General features: G+C 44.1%; 2 protein-coding genes across 2 annotated transcripts in view; both read right to left on the minus strand.

Annotated features, from left to right (window-relative positions):
• Positions 1–70: 70 nt before the first annotated feature.
• Positions 71–13,694, minus strand: tbc1d9b (TBC1 domain family member 9b). Its single transcript, XM_023420668.2, has 23 exons — positions 13,412–13,694; positions 12,101–12,211; positions 11,819–11,937; positions 11,506–11,737; positions 10,441–10,699; positions 9,912–10,119; positions 8,954–9,151; positions 8,555–8,701; positions 7,556–7,706; positions 6,833–7,047; positions 6,499–6,616; positions 6,201–6,403; positions 5,915–5,997; positions 5,706–5,835; positions 5,361–5,459; positions 5,202–5,270; positions 4,625–4,865; positions 4,440–4,505; positions 3,968–4,036; positions 3,180–3,233; positions 2,562–2,606; positions 2,141–2,238; positions 71–2,060 (listed from the first exon to the last, which is right to left on the minus strand). The coding sequence occupies exons 1-23, from the start codon at positions 13,527–13,529 to the stop codon at positions 1,440–1,442; spliced, it is 3,654 nt and encodes a 1,217-aa protein (XP_023276436.1). The 5' UTR covers positions 13,530–13,694; the 3' UTR covers positions 71–1,439.
• Positions 13,695–14,412: 718 nt separating this feature from the next.
• The window catches only part of rnf130 (ring finger protein 130), a 21,474-nt gene continuing 11,902 nt past the window's right edge, over positions 14,413–23,984 (minus strand). The window contains exons 4-8 of the mRNA XM_023420677.2: positions 23,553–23,624; positions 23,312–23,394; positions 23,050–23,146; positions 22,570–22,756; positions 14,413–21,025 (exon numbers count right to left, since the gene is read on the minus strand). Coding sequence (XP_023276445.1) covers positions 20,913–21,025; positions 22,570–22,756; positions 23,050–23,146; positions 23,312–23,394; positions 23,553–23,624 — 552 coding nt within the window. The 3' untranslated portion in view covers positions 14,413–20,912. The remainder of the gene's footprint in view (positions 21,026–22,569; positions 22,757–23,049; positions 23,147–23,311; positions 23,395–23,552; positions 23,625–23,984) is intronic.

The raw sequence follows: 23,984 nt of genomic DNA on the forward strand, positions 1-23,984 counted from the left end.
TGTACATGTGAAATGAGCAGAAACTTATTTAATTCTTATAATTTTAAAAACATGACACCATAGAAGAAAATAGCTTTTTCCTGTAGTATTTATTAGAACAGAATACAGATCAATAACTGATCAATATGACAGATTTAAAAGGAGGTTGGTGAATATATATACAGAGAAGAATAAAAGCACAGAAACATCCTCTTACATCAAGTCAAGTAAAGAAGTCAGACTGGTCAAGAAGTAAACAGGAGTGATGTCATCACACAGGCAGATAAACAAACAAGGCTTCAGTGACGTCAAAATAAGATTCTACAGGTGTGAACTCACCTGGTGAAACATACATTTTTTCATTTATACGACCTTGTGGTTTTATCAATATACAGTTAATATAAGTGAACTGTACAGAAACTAAAACATTTAAACATTAAACAAGTTTATTTTATTTCCTCTAAATAAAGTTTCGACTTCCCTATTTTGCATTTTATTTTCTTAAAATCAATCTATCAGTTCAGTTCTGCCTGTTTCCAACAGAAACCAACTTCTTTAGACCAGGTTCCGAGATAAACCTGGTGCACCAACGGAATTCATTCAGTCGGATCTGAGGTTCACTGTCAGATCATTTAATAATAAGATGTTAGGACTCCATGACACAGACACATAATCACATGATCATCACATGCTGATCATATGGTCACATGATCGCATGACCTCAAAGATTCTGAATTTCAAATTGTGAAAAAACATTTGTTCAACAAAACAAAATCACCTTTTTGGACTTTGGGGCTTCTGTAGTTGTGTTAGTGTCATGTTGACCTGTTTACCTGTTGACCTGTTTACCTGTCCATCAGTTAGTTTGTTAGTTTTCAGCTGACTGGTTGATCCTGCAGAGACTTTATACAGGTCTCACCTGCACACACAAGATCTATAAATCAATACCAAATCAATACCAGATCAATAGAGAGAGCATTTAATAACAATGATCTGGAAACAGTGCAAAAACTTCAGGGACGATTTCAGTGTCAGTGTGACATGAAGAATAAAACCTGGATCTGGACCATGGTCTGGTCCTGGAACGGGGTTTAGTCCAAAATAGCCTGAATGAAAAGGGTCCGTGACATCACAGAGTAGTGACATCACACCATAATAATCAGACTGATGACGTGTTTCCTCTCTGTGTGTCTAAGGACATACCGGCCAATCAGAGAGTGTCTGCTGCTGACAAGAGTGTGAGATAATCAGGAACGCTCAAATCGGGAGGTGACGTCATCATAAACCACTTGATCAATCAGCTGATTTGAAATCAAGGATCTGCTCTCAAGGAGCTTCCCAGCTGAAACAAATACAGGTAAAGGTGAGTCAGGTGGACAGGTAAAGGTGAGTTAGATGGAAAGTTAAAGGTGAGTTAGGTAGACAGGTAAAGGTTGGTCAGGTGGACTGGTACAGTTGAGTCATACTGAGTGCTGGGTGAGTTCATGGTCGGAGGCGGAGCTTATCTGACGCTCCACTGCTCTCTGGGCCTTACAGGCGGCCATCTTGTTCTGGATGTCCACCTTCCTCTCAAAGTAGTCGACAAGCGGCGGCTCCGTCAGCAGCGACGCCAGTACCTGCTCGAAGGTGATTGACCAATCAACATCCAGGGTGCTGCCCCGCCTCTGCTCACCGCCAATCAGCACGGTGTCGTCAGCAATGTCCTCGCACTGCAGCGAACTGGAGCTCACCACCGAGTATGACGACACCGATGTGTCATCTTTGGTTTCCTCATCAGATGTCTGCAGAGCTGCCGGCTCCAGCTGGGCGTCCGCCAGAGCCCGGCACACCTGAGACTCATCTGACCCCCCCTCACAAGGCCCCTCCTCCCTCTGAGGGTTTAAGGCCGGGGTCTGGGTGGGGGGCAGGGCCTGCGAGGCAGCAGTGTCAGTCTTCTTCGTCCCGTTGTTGAACTTCTTGCCGACCTCTCCGATGCGCAGCAGCAGACTTGCCACAGTGGCAATGGAGTGATAGAGCTCCTGCTCCAGAGGCTCCTCACTGAACATGTTGTACAGAGTCTTACACAACTCGATGAACTGCTCCTGCAACCACAACCACAGGTTAACTCTGCCACTGCCACACCTGAGCCTACACCTGAGCCCACACCTGGCCGGGTCCTCACCTGGTTCATCCGGGGCAGGTCTTTGATGGTCTCTCTCTTGGGCTCCTTCTCTTTGGCCCACATTCTCAGGTAGTACCTGTAGTCCTTCACCTTCTCCTCTGCAACAACAGCAGGTCAGAGGTCAGAGGTCACTTGTCACAGGTCAGGAGCCATGTTTCTATAAAGTGACTAAAAGTTGCTGAAAATCTTGGGAATGCTGCTGATGTCAGAGAGTCCAGGGTGTATGTACAGTATTCAACCAAAATTCACTTCGGATCACAATCTGTTTTACTGGACAAGATTCCTGTGGACCTGATCCACACTGGACCTGCATCTCAGACTCTGTTTATGTCCTGCTCACTCCTCCATGAACAGTCACAGAGTGAAGGTTAGAGACAGGTACATCACCTGTACACCCTGTCAACAGGGGTGGGGCATTTACCTTTCTTCTCCTCACTGTCTCCTCCTCCATCCTTCCCCTCCTCACCTGTTCACAGAGAAGAATCATCATCAAGACTGTGACAGTAACTAAAACACTGAGGTTGTTAAAATCTGAGTTAAACTAGTTAAGCTAGTTAACCCTGATAACAGACATCAGGTTAAAATAATTTCCATTTCCTGCTTTGATCTGCAGCCTCAAACACTGCAGCACATTGCACCTCTGGCCACGTCCCTATCAATGATGTCATAGCACAGTGATACCTGTGTTGTGACATCACTGGCTGTGAACAGGGTTAGGTTTAGAGTGCACTCCTGCTTACGAGGCTCTGATATGAGGGTCGCTCATGTAAAGAATCCTTTCAGACCCTCTGGCCATCTGTACCCTGAGCGCCACAGGATCCTCTACGCATGGTGATGCTGTATTCCCAGAGAATTAATTGGTCAGTGGGCGGAGCTTTTAAAAATGTTAATCTGTTATCTCTAACAGAACCTGCTCCAGAGCAGTTACCATGGTGATGTACCCCGGTTACAATTGAACCACCAACGTAAACCCTGAAGTTACGTCGTTGACCTCAGATCCTGCTTCATAGTACAGACCTCTGAGCAACAAAAGACAAACCTGATGTCACTTCCTGCTGCCCCAAAATGTCCAGATCAGACAAGAAGGAAGATTCTGGAGGGAAACACACGAAGAAGAGGAAGAGGAAGAGGAAGCAGTTTGAGAGGAAACACTCAGATCTGTTAATGAAAAGATTTTTCAGGCAAATCAAAAAAAGTAGTAACAGTAGTAGCAGTAGTAGCAGTAGTAGTAGTACTGGTATGAGTAGCAGTAGTAGCAGTAGTAGTAGTACTGGTATCAGTAGCAGTAGTAGCAGTAGTAGTAGTACTGGTATCAGTAGCAGTAGTAGCAGTAATAGTACTGGTATCAGTAGCAGTAGTAGCAGTAGTAGTACTGGTATGAGTAGCAGTAGTAGCAGCAGTAATAGTACTGGTATGAGTAGCAGTAGTAGCAGTAGTAGTAGTACTGGTATGAGTAGCAGTAGTAGCAGTAATAGTACTGGTATCAGTAGCAGTAGTAGCAGTAGTCGTACTTCTGGTATCAGTAGCAGTAGTAGCAGTAGTAGTAGTACTGGTATCAGTAGCAGTAGTAGCAGTAGTCGTACTTCTGGTATCAGTAGCAGTAGTAGCAGTAGTAGTAGTACTGGTATCAGTAGCAGTAGTAGCAGTAATAGTATCTGGTATCAGTAGCAGTAGTAGCAGTAGTCGTACTTCTGGTATCAGTAGCAGTAGTAGCAGTAGTAGCAGTAGTAGTAGTACTGGTATGAGTAGCAGTAGTAGCAGTAGTAGTAGTACTGGTATGAGTAGCAGTAGTAGCAGTAGTCATTTACTGTGTTTTTCAGTTTTCACCTTGTGTTTCGTCGTCAGTGAAGAAGTGCGTCGCCTCCAGAGCAGATTCTGCCTCTTCAGGACACAGAGCTGAAAACAAAGCAAAACAAAACCAATAGAATAGACAAACAACCACAATACAGAAACACAAGAGGAAGTTATCAAGAACAAATCCACTGTTCATTAAATTAAATACAATTTTTGTGTCTTTTTTTTCCAGAGAGAAAGAAACAATTGGCTTTAACCCTGAGATTCTAAAACGTTGGTTCTGGGTCCTACATGGGGTCTGTTATGGTCCGATATGCAGACAGGGTCACAGCAGAAGAACAACTGCACACCACTTGTGAATTTAACTGGGGGAAGCTGGTGAATTGATGAGTTTGACGATCAGGAGACTCAGTGAGTTCTTTGGGGGGTGTCACTGGTCAAGACCACCATGTTTGATCCTGATCCCTCAATAGTCACATGTCCAGGTGAGTTGTGTGGGTGTTACCTGGTGGGAGGTGGAGCTTGTACAACAGCTTGAGTTTCTCCGTCATGTCGCCATGATACATCCCACCTGCCGACAAACAACACACATCATCCATTCATCTGTTATCTGTCATCATCCATTCATTATACACCCATGAGTGTGTGTATCGATGTGTCCCCTGGATCTGGATCCGGATCCGAACTCACTGAGCCCAGTGATGAACTCTTTGAAGTTGACCAGTCCGTCCTGGTTCTGGTCCAGGAGTCTGAAGAGGCGGGCTGACAGAGTGGGGGTGTGGCCTCCACAGATCCAGGGGGCGAGGGCGGTGAAGAGCTGGGTGAACTGGGCCGGGTCAATGCGGTACTGCTCCAGGTACGGCAGACTGGGGTCGTGTCGCTCAGCTGCAGAGCTGCTGGAGCCCCAGTAACAGCTGGTCATGTGTTTGGACTGAAGGGGTCCAAAACAAAAAGTCAAAGCAGCTGTCAGAAACATCTCGCGGAACAAACTGAGAATGAGATTTACCACAAACAGGACAGACCGATCACACCCCCCCCAACTGCCCAAATAACAACAGGTCCTTCAGTTTTCAGTTTCAGTCAGTGTGAGCCTCGGGCCACATACAGGCTGCTCTAACCTGACAGACACAACTCAGGGCTGAACGACACCTCCACCATGTGCTGCCAAAAAACAAAGATGACACTAAAACTATATCCTGCAGAACTTGTTGTTTTTATTTAGACTCCGTGGTTCCAGGTGTAAACAGCTTTGTGTGTTTGTTCTGACCTTAAAGAGACAGTAGAGCTCCTCCAGCTCCTCGATACTGAAGGCCGACTCCGTCATCATCGCCCTCACCTGCACACACACACGCGCACACGAGACCTGTAAACACTCAATCTGTATTAGCATGTCAGCATTAGCCTGCAGCACGCTAACATCACCCACCACGCTCCTCTTGGCTGTGTCCTCCAGTGATTGGATGACCTTTAACCTCTGTTTGAACCTCATCTGCTCAATGACATCAGAGCGCAGGCTACCGAACTTCTGCTCGGAGAAGAAGAAAATGGGATTAGCTCAAAAACACTTGGAGGAATTAGACAGACACCGTGCAGGAACAGGAATCAGACTACAGTCAGAGTCACTGGACTGTTTATTCATCCAGATCTTTATCACTCTGTGTAATGTACGTCAGAGAGGTGTTTCTCACCTGCAGGGGGCGCCACACAATGATAATCAACTGACAGTGAATGAGTGTGATGACATCATGATGTGTCATCGTTCTGCTCTGACCTCATAGGACGACTTGATGAGGTCAAAGATGTCGATCTCAGGTGGAGGGTCGTCTCCACTCGTCAGCAGGGCGTGCAGGTGAGGGATGGGCGGAGCCACGGTCTGTTTATTCACAACATTATCCAGGTACCTACACACACACGCACACACAGTAGTATATAGTTATCACTGCAACCTTCCCAGTCTGACTCCAGTCTGACTCCTACTACCTGCCCAGGATGGTCATAGCTTCTCCCTCGTCGCTGCAGGACAACAGGGCGTCCATGTTGTCATGGAGAACAGCCAGTGCCACCTGCAGGTAGACAGGAAGTAGTTTAGTTACAGGTGGCAGAGGTCAGTGGAGGGATGTACACTGACACACCTGACACACCTGGACAGACAGGTATTAGTACCACTAACACACCACTGTATACTGAGTCAGCTAAACACTGTTTCTCTTCTCACCAGTCAACAGTCAGTAACCAGTAAATAACCAGTCAGAACCGGGGCCAGTACCTGGAAGATGACCTTGATGCCCTCGTAGAAGAAGCAGTCGACCAATAGGACGGCGCTGTCGAACGGCATCACCGACAGGAAGAGGGTTAGGAACCAAGAGAGGCTGATGGTGGAGATGACTCCCAGCTCCTGCATGTGTTCATACAGCAGGGGGAGGAAGGCCCGGGTCAGATCCTCAAATACGCCCTGATCCACCAGAGCTCCTGCAGGTACATAGACCACATCAGACAAGAGTCCAGCACTCAATCCTGACAGGAGGTCAGAGGTCAAAGCTCAGGCTGTTGACTGTGTTACTGACCAACGACTCTGGTGTTGTAGTAGTCAGGCAGCATCCGCTCACACAGCGCCACCAGCAGCCAGAAGGCTTCTTCCTCCGTACAGTAGAGCAGCAGGACGGAGGTGACGATGTTCATGGCCTGAGGGGAGGAGACAGTTATTTAAAAAACTGAATTAACTTAACCTAACTGACAACAGGTAGGCTGCTAGCCACGCCCACTGCTTTTTTGTTTTTAAATACCCATCAGCTTTTTAAATCTTGTATGTCTTGTCTTTCTTTTAATTTACCTTCTGGCGAGTTTGAAATACAGTTTGAATTGAATCGAATTAAATATAAAAGTTTTTCTTTACATTACCTGGCAGTATCCGATGCCCGGGTTGCGGTGGGCGTAGGCGGTGAGGACGCGGCGCAGTGCAGCGATGCCTGTCTCATTCTGAAAGGCTCTGTGTTCAGGCATCGAGCGATGGAGGTCACGCTCAATCTCCTCTGTAGCCAATGAGCACAGTCCCATGGCCTGTTCCACTAAGTCGCCATAGTAACCAGGGTGGGTTGACATCTCGTTCTGCGCTCCTGGATGGACAGGTGAATAAAGTTCAGTTTAACTGTGGGACATGAGAACAGCAGCCACAGCTCATGAGTGAATGAGTGAGTGAGTGAGTGAGTGAGTGAATGAATGAGTGAATGAGTGAGTGAATGAATGAACGAGTGAATGAATGAGTGAATGAGTGAATGAATGAATGAACACTGACCAGAGAACAGCAGCCACAGCTCTCCTGTCAAGTTTGTGAATGAGTGAATGAGTGAGTGAATGAACAAGTGAATGAATGAGTGAGTGAGTGAATGAATGAACACTGACCAGAGAACAGCAGCCACAGCTCTCCTCTCAAGTTTGTGAATGAGTGAGTGAATGAATGAACGAGTGAATGAATGAGTGAGTGAGTGAATGAATGAATAAACACTGACCAGAAAACAGCAGCCACAGCTCTCCTCTCAAGTTTGTGAATGAGTGAATGAGTGAGTGAATGAATGAATGAGTGAGTGAATGAGTGAATGAGTGAATGAATGAATGAACACTGACCAGAGAACAGCAGCCACAACTCTCCTCTCAGGCGCTCTGGAATCCCATTGAGGACCAGTTCTCTGGTTCTGGAGGTCCGGTACATGCAGACACCTCGACCAAACTCTGAGAAATGGATGTTCCATGCCTCTTCCTTCATTTTCTCCTTCATCTGCAGAAGAAGAAGAAGGTGAGGAAGGTGTAAAGGAGGGGCATAGGGAGGAGGTGGAGATTTATTTCTACAATGTGACACAGGAACTTAAAATGCTGCACTTACACTTACACATCAACATATCAGTTTGGATCAATGAGCGGTCAAACCCCCTGGTGAGGTGTACATTTAGGGTTAGGGTTAGCCCTTCGTATCTAACATTACTCCTCTGTACCTAATGGTCAGTGCTGGGAACGTTACTTTGGAAATGTAATAAGTTACAGATTATTAATTGCCCTGTTAAAATGTAATAAGTAATGTAACTATTTTAATTTCTTCATTAAAGTAATGAGCATATTACATTTGATTACAGTTTGTTTACTTCTCAGTACCATTAATTAAGCCTGTTGGTGCCCAGTAGAAAAGTCACACCCTAATGAGCTCTCCAACTTAATATTTAATGAAGACACACTGCTGAATTAAGTTATTTAAGTCAGTGAGTGTTATTAGATGTCAAACCAATCACCTATCTGACCTGTGTTGTCTGCAGATATGCAATCATGGTAATCCTCAGTATTTAGTAAAGCTGGAAGTAACAGTACTGGTAGACATCAGTATCTAACAGTATCAATACTGACTTCTTTTCTTTTTGAGATATTCAGATAGTGAAGTGAGAGAGACAGAGGGGATGACATGCAGCAAAGGGCCACAATTCGGACTCGAACCCTTGACTACTGCGGATGGGACTAAGCCCACGTGGTAAGCACTCCACCAGGTGAGCCACCAAGGCGCCCCCACTCTGTGACTTCTAACAGTACAAGTACTCTGTGTCCAATCCTGTAGCTAAAGGTGTTGGGACTTGAACTCACGGCTTTGGGTCCCAGGTCCTCTGGAGCGTCTCGGTGGTAGAGCTGCAGCAGACCCTGGCTGGCCGTGGGCAGCCCAGGGTGGTAATGACGCCCCCTGTGGACGGACTCAGATCCTGTAGACGAGGAGGAGGGGGCGCTGGAGGACGCCTGAGGACACATAAAAAAATCTGAATAAAATAATCATAACCCTCAGACAATGTCTGGAATCAGCCGACGTTCAGCAGCTGAGCTGGACTCATCACTGTGACGTATGATCAACAGCTGAAAACAGTTACACCACTCATCCACACGGTGGTAGTATAACTCAAGACTTCAGACAGTAAATAACTTCCAATCTGTCTGATGTATTTTATCTGAATGCTGACATAGCAGATCTGACTGTCATGATGAGTGACATACCGAGTGACCAATCAGAGACAGCGGGCTGGTATCCCCCCACGAGCTGTCAGGCGTTCGCTGTAGGAAGTCGGAGATGCGTTGGACCAGGAAGTCTCTGTCTTTGAGGTTGGCGAACAGGAAGTTCATTTTGTTCTTGGTACTGATGGAGACGGGACATGGCAGGACACTACTGCTGTCCGCCTTCTCCACGATGGTCACCTGAGCAGCAGAGGATTATCGGTAAAAGTCCGGTCTGATCTTGTTTACATGTACAACCAGAGTTTTAAAAGGGTTTAAGAGGTTTCAGTTCTTAAGAGGATCATAAACATGAACACTAAATAAAATGTTTGAAGTAATGACCTAAATGTTTCTAGTGATTCAATCATTTCACTAGATCTTTGCTCATATGAATATATCGTGAATTTAAAGGTTGATGTTCTGCCCTCACTGTTCAACCTAAGCACAGCTAAGCAGACAGATGAACTTGACAAGAGACAAGTGTTTCGTCTCCTTCAAAATGCATTTGCAAACATTTTCGTCTTTATTCACAAAAACAGTAAGGAAGAAATAAAGTAATAGTACTGGAATGTAAAAGTACTGCAGTCACAGTACACAAATATCCTCAGTATCATAGTAGAAGTACTTCCTGTAGCTAAAGTATCAGAGTAAAAGTACTTCATGCAGCTAAGTATCACAGTAAAAATAATTCAGCCAATATCCTGCTTCAAGTCTTTTAATGTCTTAAAGTCACTTTTATCGTTCAGCTTTGTTCACTGATATTAGTTTATGGTGTAAGCATACCACTGACTCCATTCTGAAAACTCTCCATTGCCCCAGGCTCCCTGAACTACCCACTGTACACTCTGCACTTGATTTAGTTTCTTTAAAAGCTGCCTAAACAATAAAGTCACATATGACTGATGTGAAGTTGGTGATATATTTATTGATCTTCCTTCAGAGTTGTTGGTCAGTTGTTTACCTCTCTGAGTGGTATGATGAGCTGACACAGGTCTTCTTCTCTGCTGTTAAAACAGATGTAGTTGTTGGAGATGAACAGCTGTCCGACCACGTGCATCTTAGCAAATGGCGTCCACAGCGTGCAGTCCGTGTGTCCGTCCAGACGCTCGTCCTGCATCAGCCGAAACATCATGCGGTACCGCTCGTTCTTTGCGCGGGCATCCAGATCCCTGCAGTAATGACAAAGACCAGAAACAGCTGATCAGGTCCAAAACCAAATGTTAGTCTGATGGTTCAAGCTGCATTATGAACATCATCACTGCTGATAGAAAACAGATATCAGTTTGTCTGTGTGTATTTACTAATATTTATCATCTATCTGGAAATCTGTGCCTGCTGGATATGTTGCTGTTTATTTAGCTATGTAGTGATTTAGTGTCACAAACAGTGTCAGCATCAGTCCTTTATTTGTAAAATACGTCCACCTCAGTCTAATCATGTGAACACTGTGAGCTTCATATCAGGTGCATGGTTACTGAGCAGAGTGAGACCTCTTGAGTGCAGAGACGTTTTTGAGTGTCTTGCAGGGTTTGGGCAGCGAGCGGTCGGCGGCGAATGCCTCATTATCAAGCAGCTGACGCATGGCGATGTTAGCGAGCTGCTCCATCAGCTTGAAGGTGTCGTTGATGTTTAGGAACATGGAGAAGAAATGTTCAGTGTTCCGAGTGCTGACACGAATGCTCTCTGGAAACACCAGGGTGGCGTTCTTCTCCAGCTGAGTCACCTCCGTCCACTGCACCACCAGAGTCACTGAGGGTGTGGGGGGACCGGGGGTTAAACTCATAAAACATATGAATGTAAAATAAAACATGAATGAGTGGCATACAGAAAAAAAAACAGAACTATCCCATGGTAACTACAGAAGTACCCCCTAGTAAAAACAGAAGTACGCCCTAGTAAAAACAGAAGTACCCCCTAGTAAAAACAGAAGTACGCACTAGTAAAAACAGAAGTACCCCCTAGTAAAAACAGAAGTACGCACTAGTAAAAACAGAAGTACGCACTAGTAAAAACAGAAGTACGCACTAGTAAAAACAGAAGTACGCCCTAGTAAAAACAGAAGTACCCCCTAGTAAAAACAGAAGTACGCCCTTGTAAAAACAGAAGTACCCCCTAGTAAAAACAGAAGTACGCCCTAGTAAAAACAGAAGTACGCACTAGTAAAAACAGAAGTACGCCCTAGTAAAAACAGAAGTACGCCCTGGTGAAAACAGAAGTACCCCCTAGTAAAAACAGAAGTACGCCCTAGTAAAAACAGAAGTACCCTCTAGTAAAAACAGAAGTACCCCCTAGTAAAAACAGAAGTACGCACTAGTAAAAACAGAAGTACCCCCTAGTAAAAACAGAAGTACGCCCTCGTGAAAACAGAAGTACGCCCTAGTAAAAACAGAAGTACGCCCTAGTAAAAACAGAAGTACCCACTAGTAAAAACAGAAGTACCCCCTGGTGAAAACAGAAGTACCCCTTGGTGAAAACAGAAGTACGCCCTAGTAAAAACAGAAGTACCCCCTAGTGAAAACAGAAGTAAGTTCTGGCCTGTAGTTGGCCGGTCATACCCTCCTTGCCCAGAAGGAAGGAGTAGAAGCACAGGTGGTTGACGGACAGGTAAAGCCAGCCCTGCCGCGGGACTCTTCCCTTCCAGTAGCTACAGGAGTAATAATTCACCAGCTTCTCCTCATCAGGCATCCCAAACAGCCTCCTCATCTTCAGCTCCGCCTCCCGAAACTTCCCACAGTCCTCTTCCTGCTCCTCCCCCTTCTTCAGCCGGTTCTCCTCTGCGATGATGCCCTGCAAGAAGTGACATCACTTACTGACAGGTACACACAGGTAGAGAAACAGTCTGAGGAAAACACACAGGAAGTAACATACAGAGATCTTCCCTTTGACGAAGGTGGTGACATCTTCATCGTTGTCGAAGATGGAGATGGTCTGCAGCAGGTTGGACTCCAGCCAGTCCCAGTGCTCTGTGATCTCCTTCCTGGATGAGCCTGAAGGACACAGCTGAGGGTCAACAAACATTCAGCCAATCCCGCTACTCCCAGTACAGTCCAGTGCAGCAGAGTCCAGTCCAGTAGAATTTAGACTGGTCCAGTACAGTTCAACACAGTGCAGTACAGCAGAGTCCAGTCAAGTACAGTCAAGGTCACTCACCACAAGCAATGTTCCAGTAGATCTGAGAGTCTGCGGTCTGTAGCAGGATCCTATAAGGAGCCACTCTGGCACTCGAGTCCAGAACCACATCCAGTGTCCCAACCAGGAGACCTGCACACAGAGAGCGGGTACACAGGTAACCAGGAGACCTGCTCACAGGTTACTGGTTTACTGAGGCTAACGTGTCTGACTGTATCAGGGATGTGATGCACTCTGGACACACCTTTAACTGAGCCTTCAAGACTGAGTGATTTATCTAAACTACAGTCTGAAAAAATAAACACACATAAACTGATGTTGCTTGGAGACAGTGTGGGTTGCAGCTGACTTCCTGTCAGCTGACATTACTAACTCATTCATAACAAGTTGTTTGTTGATGTTTGAGTCTGATGAATCATCATGATCCAGGTTCAACATCATCATTATAACACTGAATATAATGTATTGTTTCCACACTGAGCTGAATCTGATGTTAATGTATCAAACCACTGTTACTGTAGCAGCCAGTGTTTGTTTGTTTGTTTGTTTGTTTGTTTGTTTGTGTTGATGTTAACAGAAATATAAGCAGCTGACTGTGGAGCATGATGAATCATTACAGAGCTTCAACACTAATAAAACTGAATGAGGGTAAAAGGTCACAGGTCAGAACCAGGTCTACTCTCCAGACTCTGGTTCAGGTCTGCGTGGATCAGGAGTGAACCAGAGGTGGTACCGGAGACTGAACCAGGAGCAGCAATAAAATCTAATAAAAGAGAACAATGTGAACTGTGTGTGTTGTGTTCAGGGTCAGTTTGCAGAGTCTGAAAATTAATTAATATATAAAGATAAAATGACCGTATGACTTTATACTGCTCAGTAAATCAGTGGTGGAGAGTGACCAAGTACATTTACTGTTAGTACTGAAGCACAGTTGTACTTGTGTACTTATACTGCAGTACATGATGTCATCTGTGATGAGTTCATGGACTGTGGGACCTTTCTGCTGCACTTTATATTTCTGCATTATGGCTGTATTGTAACTCAGGTTATGATAATGTTCGCAAAGGTCCGTCTCCATGACAACTGAATAGACTCCACCCACTGATGAAGACCCAGTGATAATTGCTGAAAGCTCAGGAAAGCGTGTCAGTGGACCATGAGTCCGGGGGTGAGGGGTAATCCAGCCATTACACTGACTGATGTGGACTATAGTAGACTGTACGCCCCCCCCCCCCCCCCCCCCCCCTGGCCCTGCTCTCCTCTGATGAGCCCACCATAATGGACTACAGCGAATCATTCAGATCCGGACCGGTCCTCAGACACTGTACTCACCGGAGAGGCCACCGCCGCGGCCGTGCCCCCTCCTCCTCTGCAGGATGAAGAACGGGTTGGCCCGCTCAGAGACCCACAGAGCTCCGGCCAGCAGCACCTCCTCCGGCTGGATCCACATTTCACCCTCCGCCTTGTTCACTCCGGGAGTCACCGCCCCTCACCACAAAACACCGGGAGATGTCGTCCTCCCCCCGCCGGGAGACACCGGGACAAAGCAGCGGCTCCGTCAGATTCAGACAAACACGGAGCTGATGTTGTTTTCACCCGTCAGATGACTGCACATCACTTCCGGGTCTTAAGACTCAGGACACGCCCTCTGCGTCATGACGCAAACAGACCGGAAAAAAAAAACATTTCGTTTTTTTTATTTTCGTCTTTATTCACAACAACAGTGAGGAAGAAATAAAGTACTAGTACTGGAATGTAAAAGTACTGCAGTCACAGTACACAAATATCCTCAGTATCATAGTAGAAGTACTTCCTGTAGCTAAAGTATCAGAGTAAAAGTACTTCAGCCAATAAGTCAAGTCTTTTAATGTCTTAAAGTCACTTTTATCGTTCAGCTTTGTTCACTGATATTAGTTGTAATTATTGAAATGATTTCATCTTATATCTTCAGTTCTGGTGTTTATTGTAAATGTTGTTTTATTGTAAGTTTTGCTTTTATTGTAAAGCACTCTGTAACTTTGTTTCTGTACAAATAAAGTTTATTATTATTTGTATGGACACTAACATGTATGTACTGTGTATTCATCACAGCTGACACTACAGCTGTTTTCATAGTTGATTCATGTGTTCATCAGTCAGACTCTTTCACTACTTCATGTTTAAGAAAATCATCAGATTAATCAATAATCATTAAACTCACTTTGTATAATTACTGAACTTTACGTCTCACACACGCACACACACCAGTGTGTGTGTGTCCAGGTTTGTGTGTGTGTGTGTGTGTGTGTGTGTGTGTTGAATCTGTTTCAGGTGATAAATACACTGAGTCTGTGTTAAAGGCAATAATGACAGTTTAATTACATTAATTACATTTAATGACACTTTGACATTTAATGCTGAGGCAGTAAAGAGACTGAACTGAAAGCATCACACACATCCTCTATCACTTCACCATCATCTTCATCTCTGTCAGTACTATGTGACACAGAGACAGACTCCATCAGGCTCCATCAGGACGTGTTCAGGTCACTTCAGAGATAATATTGATCAGGTTATAGATTGTATAATGCAGTTAATATCTGATTATTACACGCTGAGTAGTTCAGAAGCTGTTTAATACACTTTAAAGGAGCAGTCCGTCACTCCAGGAAAACCTCTGCTGGAAGACCAGACACGTCAGTAGCTGCTGCTTGACCAAAACCTGAGGTCCTGGACTCAGACCGGGTCCACCTACAGACCTCAGAGCCAGCAGGAAGAGGACTCAATGGAAGTCTGGATCATTTATCGACATATTGTCAGAGAAGCTTCTCAATATTTCACCTCTTGGTCAAATTGTTCACAGTCATGGAATTAATTTCCATTGTTACGCTGATGATACTCAGCTGTATGTGCCTATAAAGGCTTATTATTCCTCACAGATTATAAATTTAGAGGTCTGCTTGTCTGCTGTGAAAAGCTGGATGTCTCATAATTTTTTGCTACTAAATTCAGACAAAACTGAGATGCTGTTCATTGGCCCAACCCGTCATAGACACATAGTCACTTTTGATTCTTCCCTCCCTTTGATCACCACATTAAAGATATAGATAACATAGCTAGGATTCGGTCTCTTCTGTCTAAGACTGATGCTGAAATTTTAATTCTTTTGTTTACTCTAGACTTGATTACTGTAACGTTTTGTTTTCTGGCCTGCCACGTGCTTTTATTAAAAGTCTTCAAATGAGTCTGAATGCTGCAGCTAGAATTGTTGCCAACCCAGAAAATTTTACAATATTACACCGATTTTAACCTTTAAGGTGCTTTTGATGGCATATAAGGTTCTAAAGGGACTTGCTCCTTCATACCTGTCTGAGCTGCTTAAACCTTATACTCCATCTCGTGCTCTCCGTCCCCAGAATTTAGGGCTCCTGTCTGTTCCCAGAGTTAAAAAGATGTCTGCTGGGGGGCACTAGTGAGCCAGCATTGGAGTAGGACGTGTCAAGTCGAGCTCCTGCCTAGCTTCTTTAAAATTATTTTTTCAGGGCACACTTTCTGCAAATTTATCATCAGTAATAACCTTTAACATACACAAGAGTCAGTGGAGCTGTTTTCACGTTGTTTCAATGGTGACTAAGCTCCGTAAACACAAATAGAACGTTCCCTCAAGTACTAGGCCTGACACCTCTGTGAGACAAGTTTCTACAGAGCACGGTGTCCAATCACTCTCCCCACGGCCAGAGTCAGGGATGGATGCCAACAACCTGAGAGCGGACATCTCTGTGGCTGTCAGGGCCGAGCTAAAGAATGCACTCGCAGAAGATTTTAACTTCCTGAAAAGTGAACTGAGAGAGGTAAAGTGTAAAGTTGTAAACAACACAGCGGCTATTCATACTGAAATCGAAATTATGAAGGCCACCATTAGCGACATGGAGGAAAGCCTGTCAACATGGTAGAGTGAGGTCAAGGTGCTACAGACAACAGTGGCTGAACTTAAGACAGAGGTGGCCACTTTGAGGGAGAAAAATTAGGATGTTTAAAGTAGGATGCGGAGATGCAACATTCGTATCGTGGGCGTTGCAGAGGAACCTAGTTCGGCCTCATACCATGAAAGGCAAGTGGAAAACCTCGGGCTATCATCGCTAAACTTCACTTCTACCAGGATTGTGTCGCTGTACTACACCGAGCCCGGGAACAATGCCCGCTCCGCTATAAGGGTGAACCGATAGCCATCCTCCAGACTACAACGCAAGTGTGGCCAAAGCTCGAGCTGCATTCAATGATGTCAGGAACCTACTCCGAGGCCAGCCGGATGACTGATACGGCATAATATTCCCAGCCCGACTCTGCGTCTCTTACAATGGGGACAAGAAGGAGTTCCTGGATCCAGAAAGGCAATGGCTTACATTAAGAACCCTATTCCAGCAGCTGAGGCTGCAAAGTAATTTAAATTCTCAGACTCGTTCTGATCCTGAAGCCTACTATCTTTTTCTCCTGAATGGATGCCACTATTTTGAAAGTTTGAGAGGCAATTCTATTCAAAGGACTCACTCACTTGCTGACTGTCTTCGTATAACATTTGAGAGTGGGTTGTTTTGTTTTTTTCTTCTACTCTTCATAGGGTAGGTGCATATCTGCATTAGAAGTGCTAGTTCTCATCCTCGTGTATATACTCTCTTAACGAAGTGATTTGTCGGACGGTTTTAGTTTGGACTGATTTAGATGGTTTCAGGTGGGCATGATTCTAGATGTGCCATGACACTCTTTCTATCAAAATGCCATGTGCCTTGAATCTCAAGATATGGGCACATTATTTATTATTTCTTAATGTATACATGTGGGTTTTTGTCTTTTTTTCTCATTTTTATTATTATCATTATAATAATAATAATTATTGTTATTATTAATACAACTAATTATATTAATAATAACAATAATAATAATTATCATTATTTGCTTTTTTTTTTTTTTCTTCCTTTTTAAAAAATCTTTTTTTCCCTTTGTTCATCTCCCCACATGGCTCCACTGATACTATTGAATATTGTTATTGCCTGATGCCCTTATTTCCTATGGGAGGCTGGGCGGGAGCAGGTCAACCTGGACACTAAGCAGTTCCCCATTACCATCACTCAATGTGTGGTTTTGCTTACAAAGTGGTTTGTAGCCACCATGTTCACTTATGTAGCAGGGGTTGGGTCGTCATTATTACTCCTGCCTCTACACTTCAGAGCCACCTGAAGATGAATCTGCCTTGGATAAGTTTTTTCATAATGTTGACATCCCCAAAAAATATCTGCACCTAGATGTTAGATGGCAATGTTTCAATTGATGAAATCTCTGATTAGAAGCATGCAGAGCAACAAATCACCTGGGCCTGACAGCTATCTGTCTGAGTTTTATAAGACATTCTGAGAAATACTTTCCCCCCTTTGTCTCTGTCTTTATGTCAGGATATGCATATTAAAGGAATTGACCGGGAAGACCTGGAGTATAAGGTCTCGCTATACGCAGATGATTTGCTGTTATACCTTTCGGACCATTTGTCTAGTCTTGCTTGGCTATTAGACATGTTAAAGGAATTTGGAAAAATATCAGGTTATAAGATAAACTTTCAAAAAAGTGAGTTGATGCCAATTAATACATAAGCCAAAAATCTTTCCTTCAGTTCAACCCCTTTTAAAATTAACACGAAAAAGTTCAGATATCTGGATTACACATAATTATAAAGACCTTTATAAAACTAATTTTCTGCCCCCGATAAGTGGTCTGAAGCAGGACATTAAATGCTGGGATTTGCTGCCCCTTTCTGTGAGTGTATAACAGTATAGTCCAGGTTGTCCTGCCAATGAGATCACTGCCCAGGCTGTGTGCCTCTCTCTCTCCCTTCTCCATCTCCACAGCTCCTCCTGCCTCCAGAGCTGTGGAGTCTGGATCTGCAACTACAAACCAGCTACTGCCCCATGATCCTGTTTAACAACTGCTGCTAAACCTGCTAAAATTTACTATAAATAATGATCATTATTAATGTGATAAGCTATCATTAGTATTACAGTTGCCATTACATTATTATTGCTGTTACTGCCACTATTATTAATATTGCTATCATTGCACGTTCTTTTCCTCTGTGCTCTCTCTCTCTCTCTCCAACCAAAGCGGTCGAGGCAGATGGCCACCCACCCTGAGTCCGGTTCTGCCCGAGGTTTCTGCTCTGGCTGTCCTTGCTACTGTCGTCTAGTGCTGCTCTTGGTGGGAATTGTTGGGTTTCTGTAAATAATATTATAAAGAGAAGGTCTAGACCTGCTGTATTTGGAAGGTGCCTTGAGATAACTTATGTTGTGAATTGGCACTAGACAAATAAAAATTGATGACTTGACAAGCTGAGTCAATCTGATTTTACTGATGTTTATTGTGATGATTGATCATTGAATTAATGTTAAACCAGATACTATATAAACTATATACAGTATATGTCCTGGTTTAAATGTTATATGGGTTAACCTGATGAAGATAAAAAACTATGGGATCAAATTAGGATAAAAAAAGACTTTGAGCTCATAAAGTGATGAACACAGTTTGCAGCTGTAAATCAAACAAACAGATCTCAAGCAGTTTCTGCTTGTGACCTCACCACTGATGTCATCCCTTCAAACTTTATTAACACAGGCCACACAGTACAAATCTTTTCTACACGTGTCCTGACTTATTTATTTTACAGGTCGATTTACAGCAATACACTTTAGAATTATTTCACTTACAAGCTCTAAATCTTTTTGACCCTCATTTGAACCAATAGAAAACCGACAGGTTTGTTGTCCACCACCTGAACCCACTAATGTAAAACTGAGCTGCGCAGGTCAGCTGACTGATCAACTGACAGAAATTGAGAACTATTTTGATAATTGATTAATTGTTTATGTCAACTTCAAGGCAAAATATTTTCAGTTTTCTCTGTTTCTGTCTTAGTAACTGAAAATAAAATCTCTGAACATGTCAGAGATTCAGAAAACTATCACCTCTTCTTCTTTTGTGGTTTAATGGCAGCGACTGGAGAATCTGCGCCATCAGCTGTTTATCTCCATCAGTCAAGTCATGATCATACAGACGAGGAAACAAGACTAGACTCAGGTTTGACTTTGGACCAGGTTTTAAAAGTGACCTGGTTCTCAGACCTGTGGGTCCCAGATGTGATGCCTGCAGATGTGTTGACTCACCTGTGTTGACTCACCTGTCAGCTGAACACAGCTGACTACTTGGTAAGGTAAAAAGCAGACAGACTTGAAGTTGCCGTTCTTTTGATGGAGCTAAGCTAACAGTTCCCCCCTGCTTCCAGTCTTTGTGCTAAGCTAGGCTAACCACATCCTGGACCTGTCTCCAATGTACCTAAAATTCATGTGTTCAACTGAATCTGGTTTCGTAAATGTTCCTTTAAATCTGGACTCAGAGGATCCAGGACAGTTCCCTGAGGAACTCCACAGTACTGAACAGAGAACAGGAGGTCCCCTGAAATGTTGGACTGTTCCTTTAAATCTAATGACTCTTTGTTCTACAGAGAAACATGTTTCTTCTATGGTGTCAGGGTGGGGGGTGTAACACTGTTAAAGGTCACATGATTGTTTCCAGAGGATCAGAGTCCAGGTCCAGGTCCAGGTCCTCTAATGGTTATGGTTCCAGTCTGATTATAAACAGCTCTGTCAGTATTTACAGACGAGTTATAATCCAGGTCCAGATTCAAACTGGAGTCCACAAGTGTCAGTGATCTAATCATCAGTCAGCCAAACAGGAGGCCAGGTTACAGGGAACACTGACAGGAACTTGGGTTCAGGTTCTTTGGGTCTGCCCTGACTCTGGTCCAACTGCTGTCAGGTCCATTTAAGTTTGGGTGAGGGATACTCGAGGTATTCTCCAGGAACACAACAAACATTTCAAAACTTCAGGAACTGTTTCAGGGACCCATGTAGGAAGTCCTGGGGACCCTTTCTAGGAGCTTGGAAGCTTTTCCAAGAACACAGGAACCCTTTTAGACTTCAAGAACCTTTCCGTGAACCTTTTTAGACACTCAGGAACTTCTCCAGGAAAGGCTTTAGGAACTTGGAAATTTCCTAAGAGCCCAAGAACCTCTTTAAGAAATTCTATGAACCGCTTCAATGAACCCAAGAACGATTTTAGGGCCTGAGGAACTTTTCCAGGAACATTGTCAGGATCTGAAGAAGTTTTCCAGGTACATATTAGCCACTCAGAAAGTTTTCAAAGAACCCAAGAGCCTGTTTAGGATCCAATAAATGTTTCAAGGAACCTTCTTAGAAGCTTGGGGACTTTTCCAGGAAACCATTAAGGAAATCAAAAAAATCTTTAGGAACTCACACACTTTACAACCATCTTTACGATCTCTGGAACTTTTCCAGAAACCTGGGAATTTCAAGGAGCTCTGGAACCTTTGATGAACTCTGGAAGTTTTTCAGGGACCCAGGAACCTTTTTAGGAAGTCAACGACAACATCACCTCTAGTTCGGCCACAGGAACCTAGTTCAAGTTCTGGTTCCTGGGCTGAATTCAGTTCTCTGTTTTTTTTTTGGGAAAACGTCTTTTTAAGGATTTGACCCGACGACCAGCTCCAGTATCTCCAGTTTTGCTTCTGGGGAAAATAAAAAATGAGTGTCGAGCAAATGAATCTAAACTGAGACCAGGATCCAGACCAGGATCCAGAGACCATGTTCAGTCTGAAGAAAGTCCAATGATATCACTGCTCACTAGTCCATTCAGGTTGCCATTACCGCCCCAAAAGAAAACACTTCCTCCCTCCATCAGCAGATGGAGAGGTGGTAGTGGTGGTGGGGGGCTGTGACCATGACGACAGTCCTCAGGACTTGTTGTCATCGTAGAGGTCCAGTGAGGCTTGAATGTCCGGCAGCTCCATCTCACAGACGACGCTGCGAGGAGACATGGAGCTCCTGTTGAAGAAGTGACCGCCGCCTGATGAGACAGAAAAACACAAACATTTCAAAACCAGGTCCAAACAGTACAAGTCTGGATCAGTACATGTTGACTATATTTACTGAAACCAGGTCCACACAGTCCGGGTCTGAATCAGTACACATTTACTAAGTAAAGGATGTTCAATGACTTTAGTGCAGGTTTAGAGGGTTAATCATGATGCGTACAGCTGATACAATGATTCTATATTACTCTTTATCTATAATCTATAATGTATAATCAATCAGTCGATCAACAGAAAAATAATCAGCAAGTATTTTGATAATTGATTTATTGCTTGTATAAAAATGATAATAATCTCTAGTTCCAGCTCATGTCAGTGATTCCCATACTGGCGGTCTGGAGCTCTCCTATAGGGAGTTCATGAACTGCATCATGGGAAACATTCAAGAAACAAGAATAAGAAAAAATCTGCTACCCAAATTTAGATTCTTGTCTCCAATCATTGTTTTCTTTACTTATAGTCTTTGGGCTTTTAATCTTTACACATGTTGAGTAACTGAACTCACAGTGAACATGTCACACTACAGTTTATCTATTGATCAGTATCTACAGGCTGATCTGATGACACCATGTGTTTATGACAGCATTGGGTCCACCTGGTGGACAATCTATGACACTGCAGCAACATCTGTAAAAACAGCCAGGATCTTCTAGTCTGTAACGTCTCCTCGTTAAAATGTCTGAAAACAACTAGACCTCTGTTCTATGTTCTATATGTTGTTGAGTTCTTACATTATCCCAAATGTTTCCATCAATTCTCAAACCAGAGAAATCTGTGATTTTAATCATAGTAACGCTTTCATTGGTCGCCTGTCAATGACATCATATCCTCTATGATCATGTGTCAGTGTGTTTGTCTGACAGAAGCTCAACATTGACTTTTATCTAGTTTTAATCCACAGACACTTTTTACACCTTGGTGGTTTTCAGCTCGTTATTTGAACCAGATGATTTTAGTCATGGGACGTCTGGATCTGAAGTTATCAGAGAAACAAGCTGAAGAAATGTTAGACAGCTCAGCTCTCAGCCACTGGAGACGTCCTGCCCTGTGTCATTTAAGAGCGAATCACTGATTCTTAAAGTGAAACTGCTTTATGGGTGTTTCTACTGGTTTTAATCCCCTGGTCTATTTTTTTTGTAGAGGAGGACACTTCTGTGGATAATTCAGATGCTGGTAAAAACCTCCTGAGCGTCTGGTTCATAAGTTATTAAAGAAACAAAGGAGAGCTGTCTCCGTTTCCAGCTGCTCCCTGTCTGCTGAAGAGTGTCGGAGAATCACCAATTTAAGTTATGTTAGTTAAGTTATTTTTTGCCCTTATTCAGATACAGTTACAGTGAGAGAGAGGACAGTCTGGGAGGGAGAGGGGGAGGATGAGGTGGTACAAGCTCTACCAGGTGAGCCGCCCTGAATCTCTGATTTTTAAAGTGAAATTTTATTCTGATATACAGGACGGGTGGAAACTCTAAGTTGTGTCAGGAATGTGTTGTCAGTGTTGTGTCATGTCGTGCTGCGTTCTTACTGGTCACGGCGATGGTGATGTCAGCCGGTGTTCTGGGCGTGGCCTCAGGGTGGGGGGGGCTGAGCGGCTCCAGGCTGATGGACGGCTGGTTGCTGTCGCCCAGCGGCGCCCTCTGGCTGCCAGATGCCTGACTGACACCCAGACGCTCCACGTCCAACACCACACTGTCCACACAGGGAAGACTGGTCTGAGGACAGGGTACGGACAGAGGGGAGACAGAGGATGGAGCATTAACAGGTGTCATATAAACACAACAGGTCTCATTTATAACCTGTGTGTAGTGTATGCCACTTCCTGTGTGGGCGTGGTTTAGAGGGGGAAACACCACAACCTGTCGGATCAGGTGAGGACATGAAAACACACCTGATGAAGCGTCTGTTGGACACATCACAAGCTTTAAGTTCAAAGTTCACCTCTGACCCCTCACTGTTTGATATACAAGGCGTCAGACCTGTTGACGGCCCGTTGATGGGGACTCACCATGATGCCAAGAGCTTTGAGGATGTTGAGTTTACACATGGGGCAGGTGCAGTGCTCATTCAGCCATGGGTCCACACACACTTTATGGAAGACATGTCTGCAGAGACACAGAGACACGTGTCATCATCCAGTCCTGGTCTTTCAGCAGTTTGGACTAGACCAGGGACCAGGGTCATCAGAGAGTCTGAGGTGGACCACTGTGATCCTGGTCACATATTAAACATATAGAGTGAGAACCCTGAGGAAACAGTCTCTGACTCACTTGCAGGGCAGAATCCGGACCACATCATTCAGCTGGTACGCTTCAATACACACTGCACAGTGGTTAAAGTCCGGATCCGTTTCCTGTAACACACACACACACACACACACACACACACACACGTAGGAGGACATGTTAAAAGCTGAGCATCAACAGCTTTACGCTGTGTGGTGGTCTGATTTGATTTATATCTTCATCCTTCTGATGATCATGATGATGATGAAGATGATGATGTGTTCACCTTGTCCCCTTTCTTCACTGTCCTCGTCGTCAACTTCCCGATGGCTTTCTTCGCCGCGTCACCGAGACGACGCTGAGAAACAGAGCACAGAGGACAAAGGTGTGCGCGTGTTAGCTGTATATTAGCCTGTTTATATGTGAATTTAAAACACATTGCTATGGTTACTGAATTCACCCACAGCTGACCCAGAACTTAACTCTGACCTAGTTTCAGCTGCAGATTGTAAAACCTGTTTTCTAATAGTTTAGTCTTTAGTTTAGTTTTAATTGAAATGCACCCTGGGAGTTGTAGTCGACTTAAATTTTTTAATGTCCACAGATTCTTCAGCTTTGACTTTGATCAGAGGAGCACAGTTTAAACTGATCTGAGTAACTGTTTACTGCAGGAAGCAGGAGGTGAAGTAAAGGATGTTCTGCAGGAGGGGGGTGGGGG

Source organism: Seriola lalandi, unplaced genomic scaffold (genome assembly GCF_002814215.2).
Source record: "Seriola lalandi dorsalis isolate HSWRI2012SDOR001 ecotype SW California unplaced genomic scaffold, Sedor1 jcf7180002054655, whole genome shotgun sequence".
Classification (NCBI taxonomy): Eukaryota; Metazoa; Chordata; class Actinopteri; order Carangiformes; family Carangidae; genus Seriola; species Seriola lalandi.

Bases quoted from the DNA above. Each gene is read 5' to 3' on its own strand.
- tbc1d9b (XM_023420668.2), bottom strand. From the start codon at position 13,529: ATGTGGATCCAGCCGGAGGAGGTGCTGCTGGCCGGAGCTCTGTGGGTC. The intron at 9,152-9,911 runs GTAAACAACTGA...TCTGCTGCTCAG, and splicing joins TCATCATACCACTCAGAGAG to GTGACCATCGTGGAGAAGGC. The intron at 5,460-5,705 runs GTCAGAGCAGAA...TTCTCCGAGCAG, and splicing joins TCATCAAGTCGTCCTATGAG to AAGTTCGGTAGCCTGCGCTC.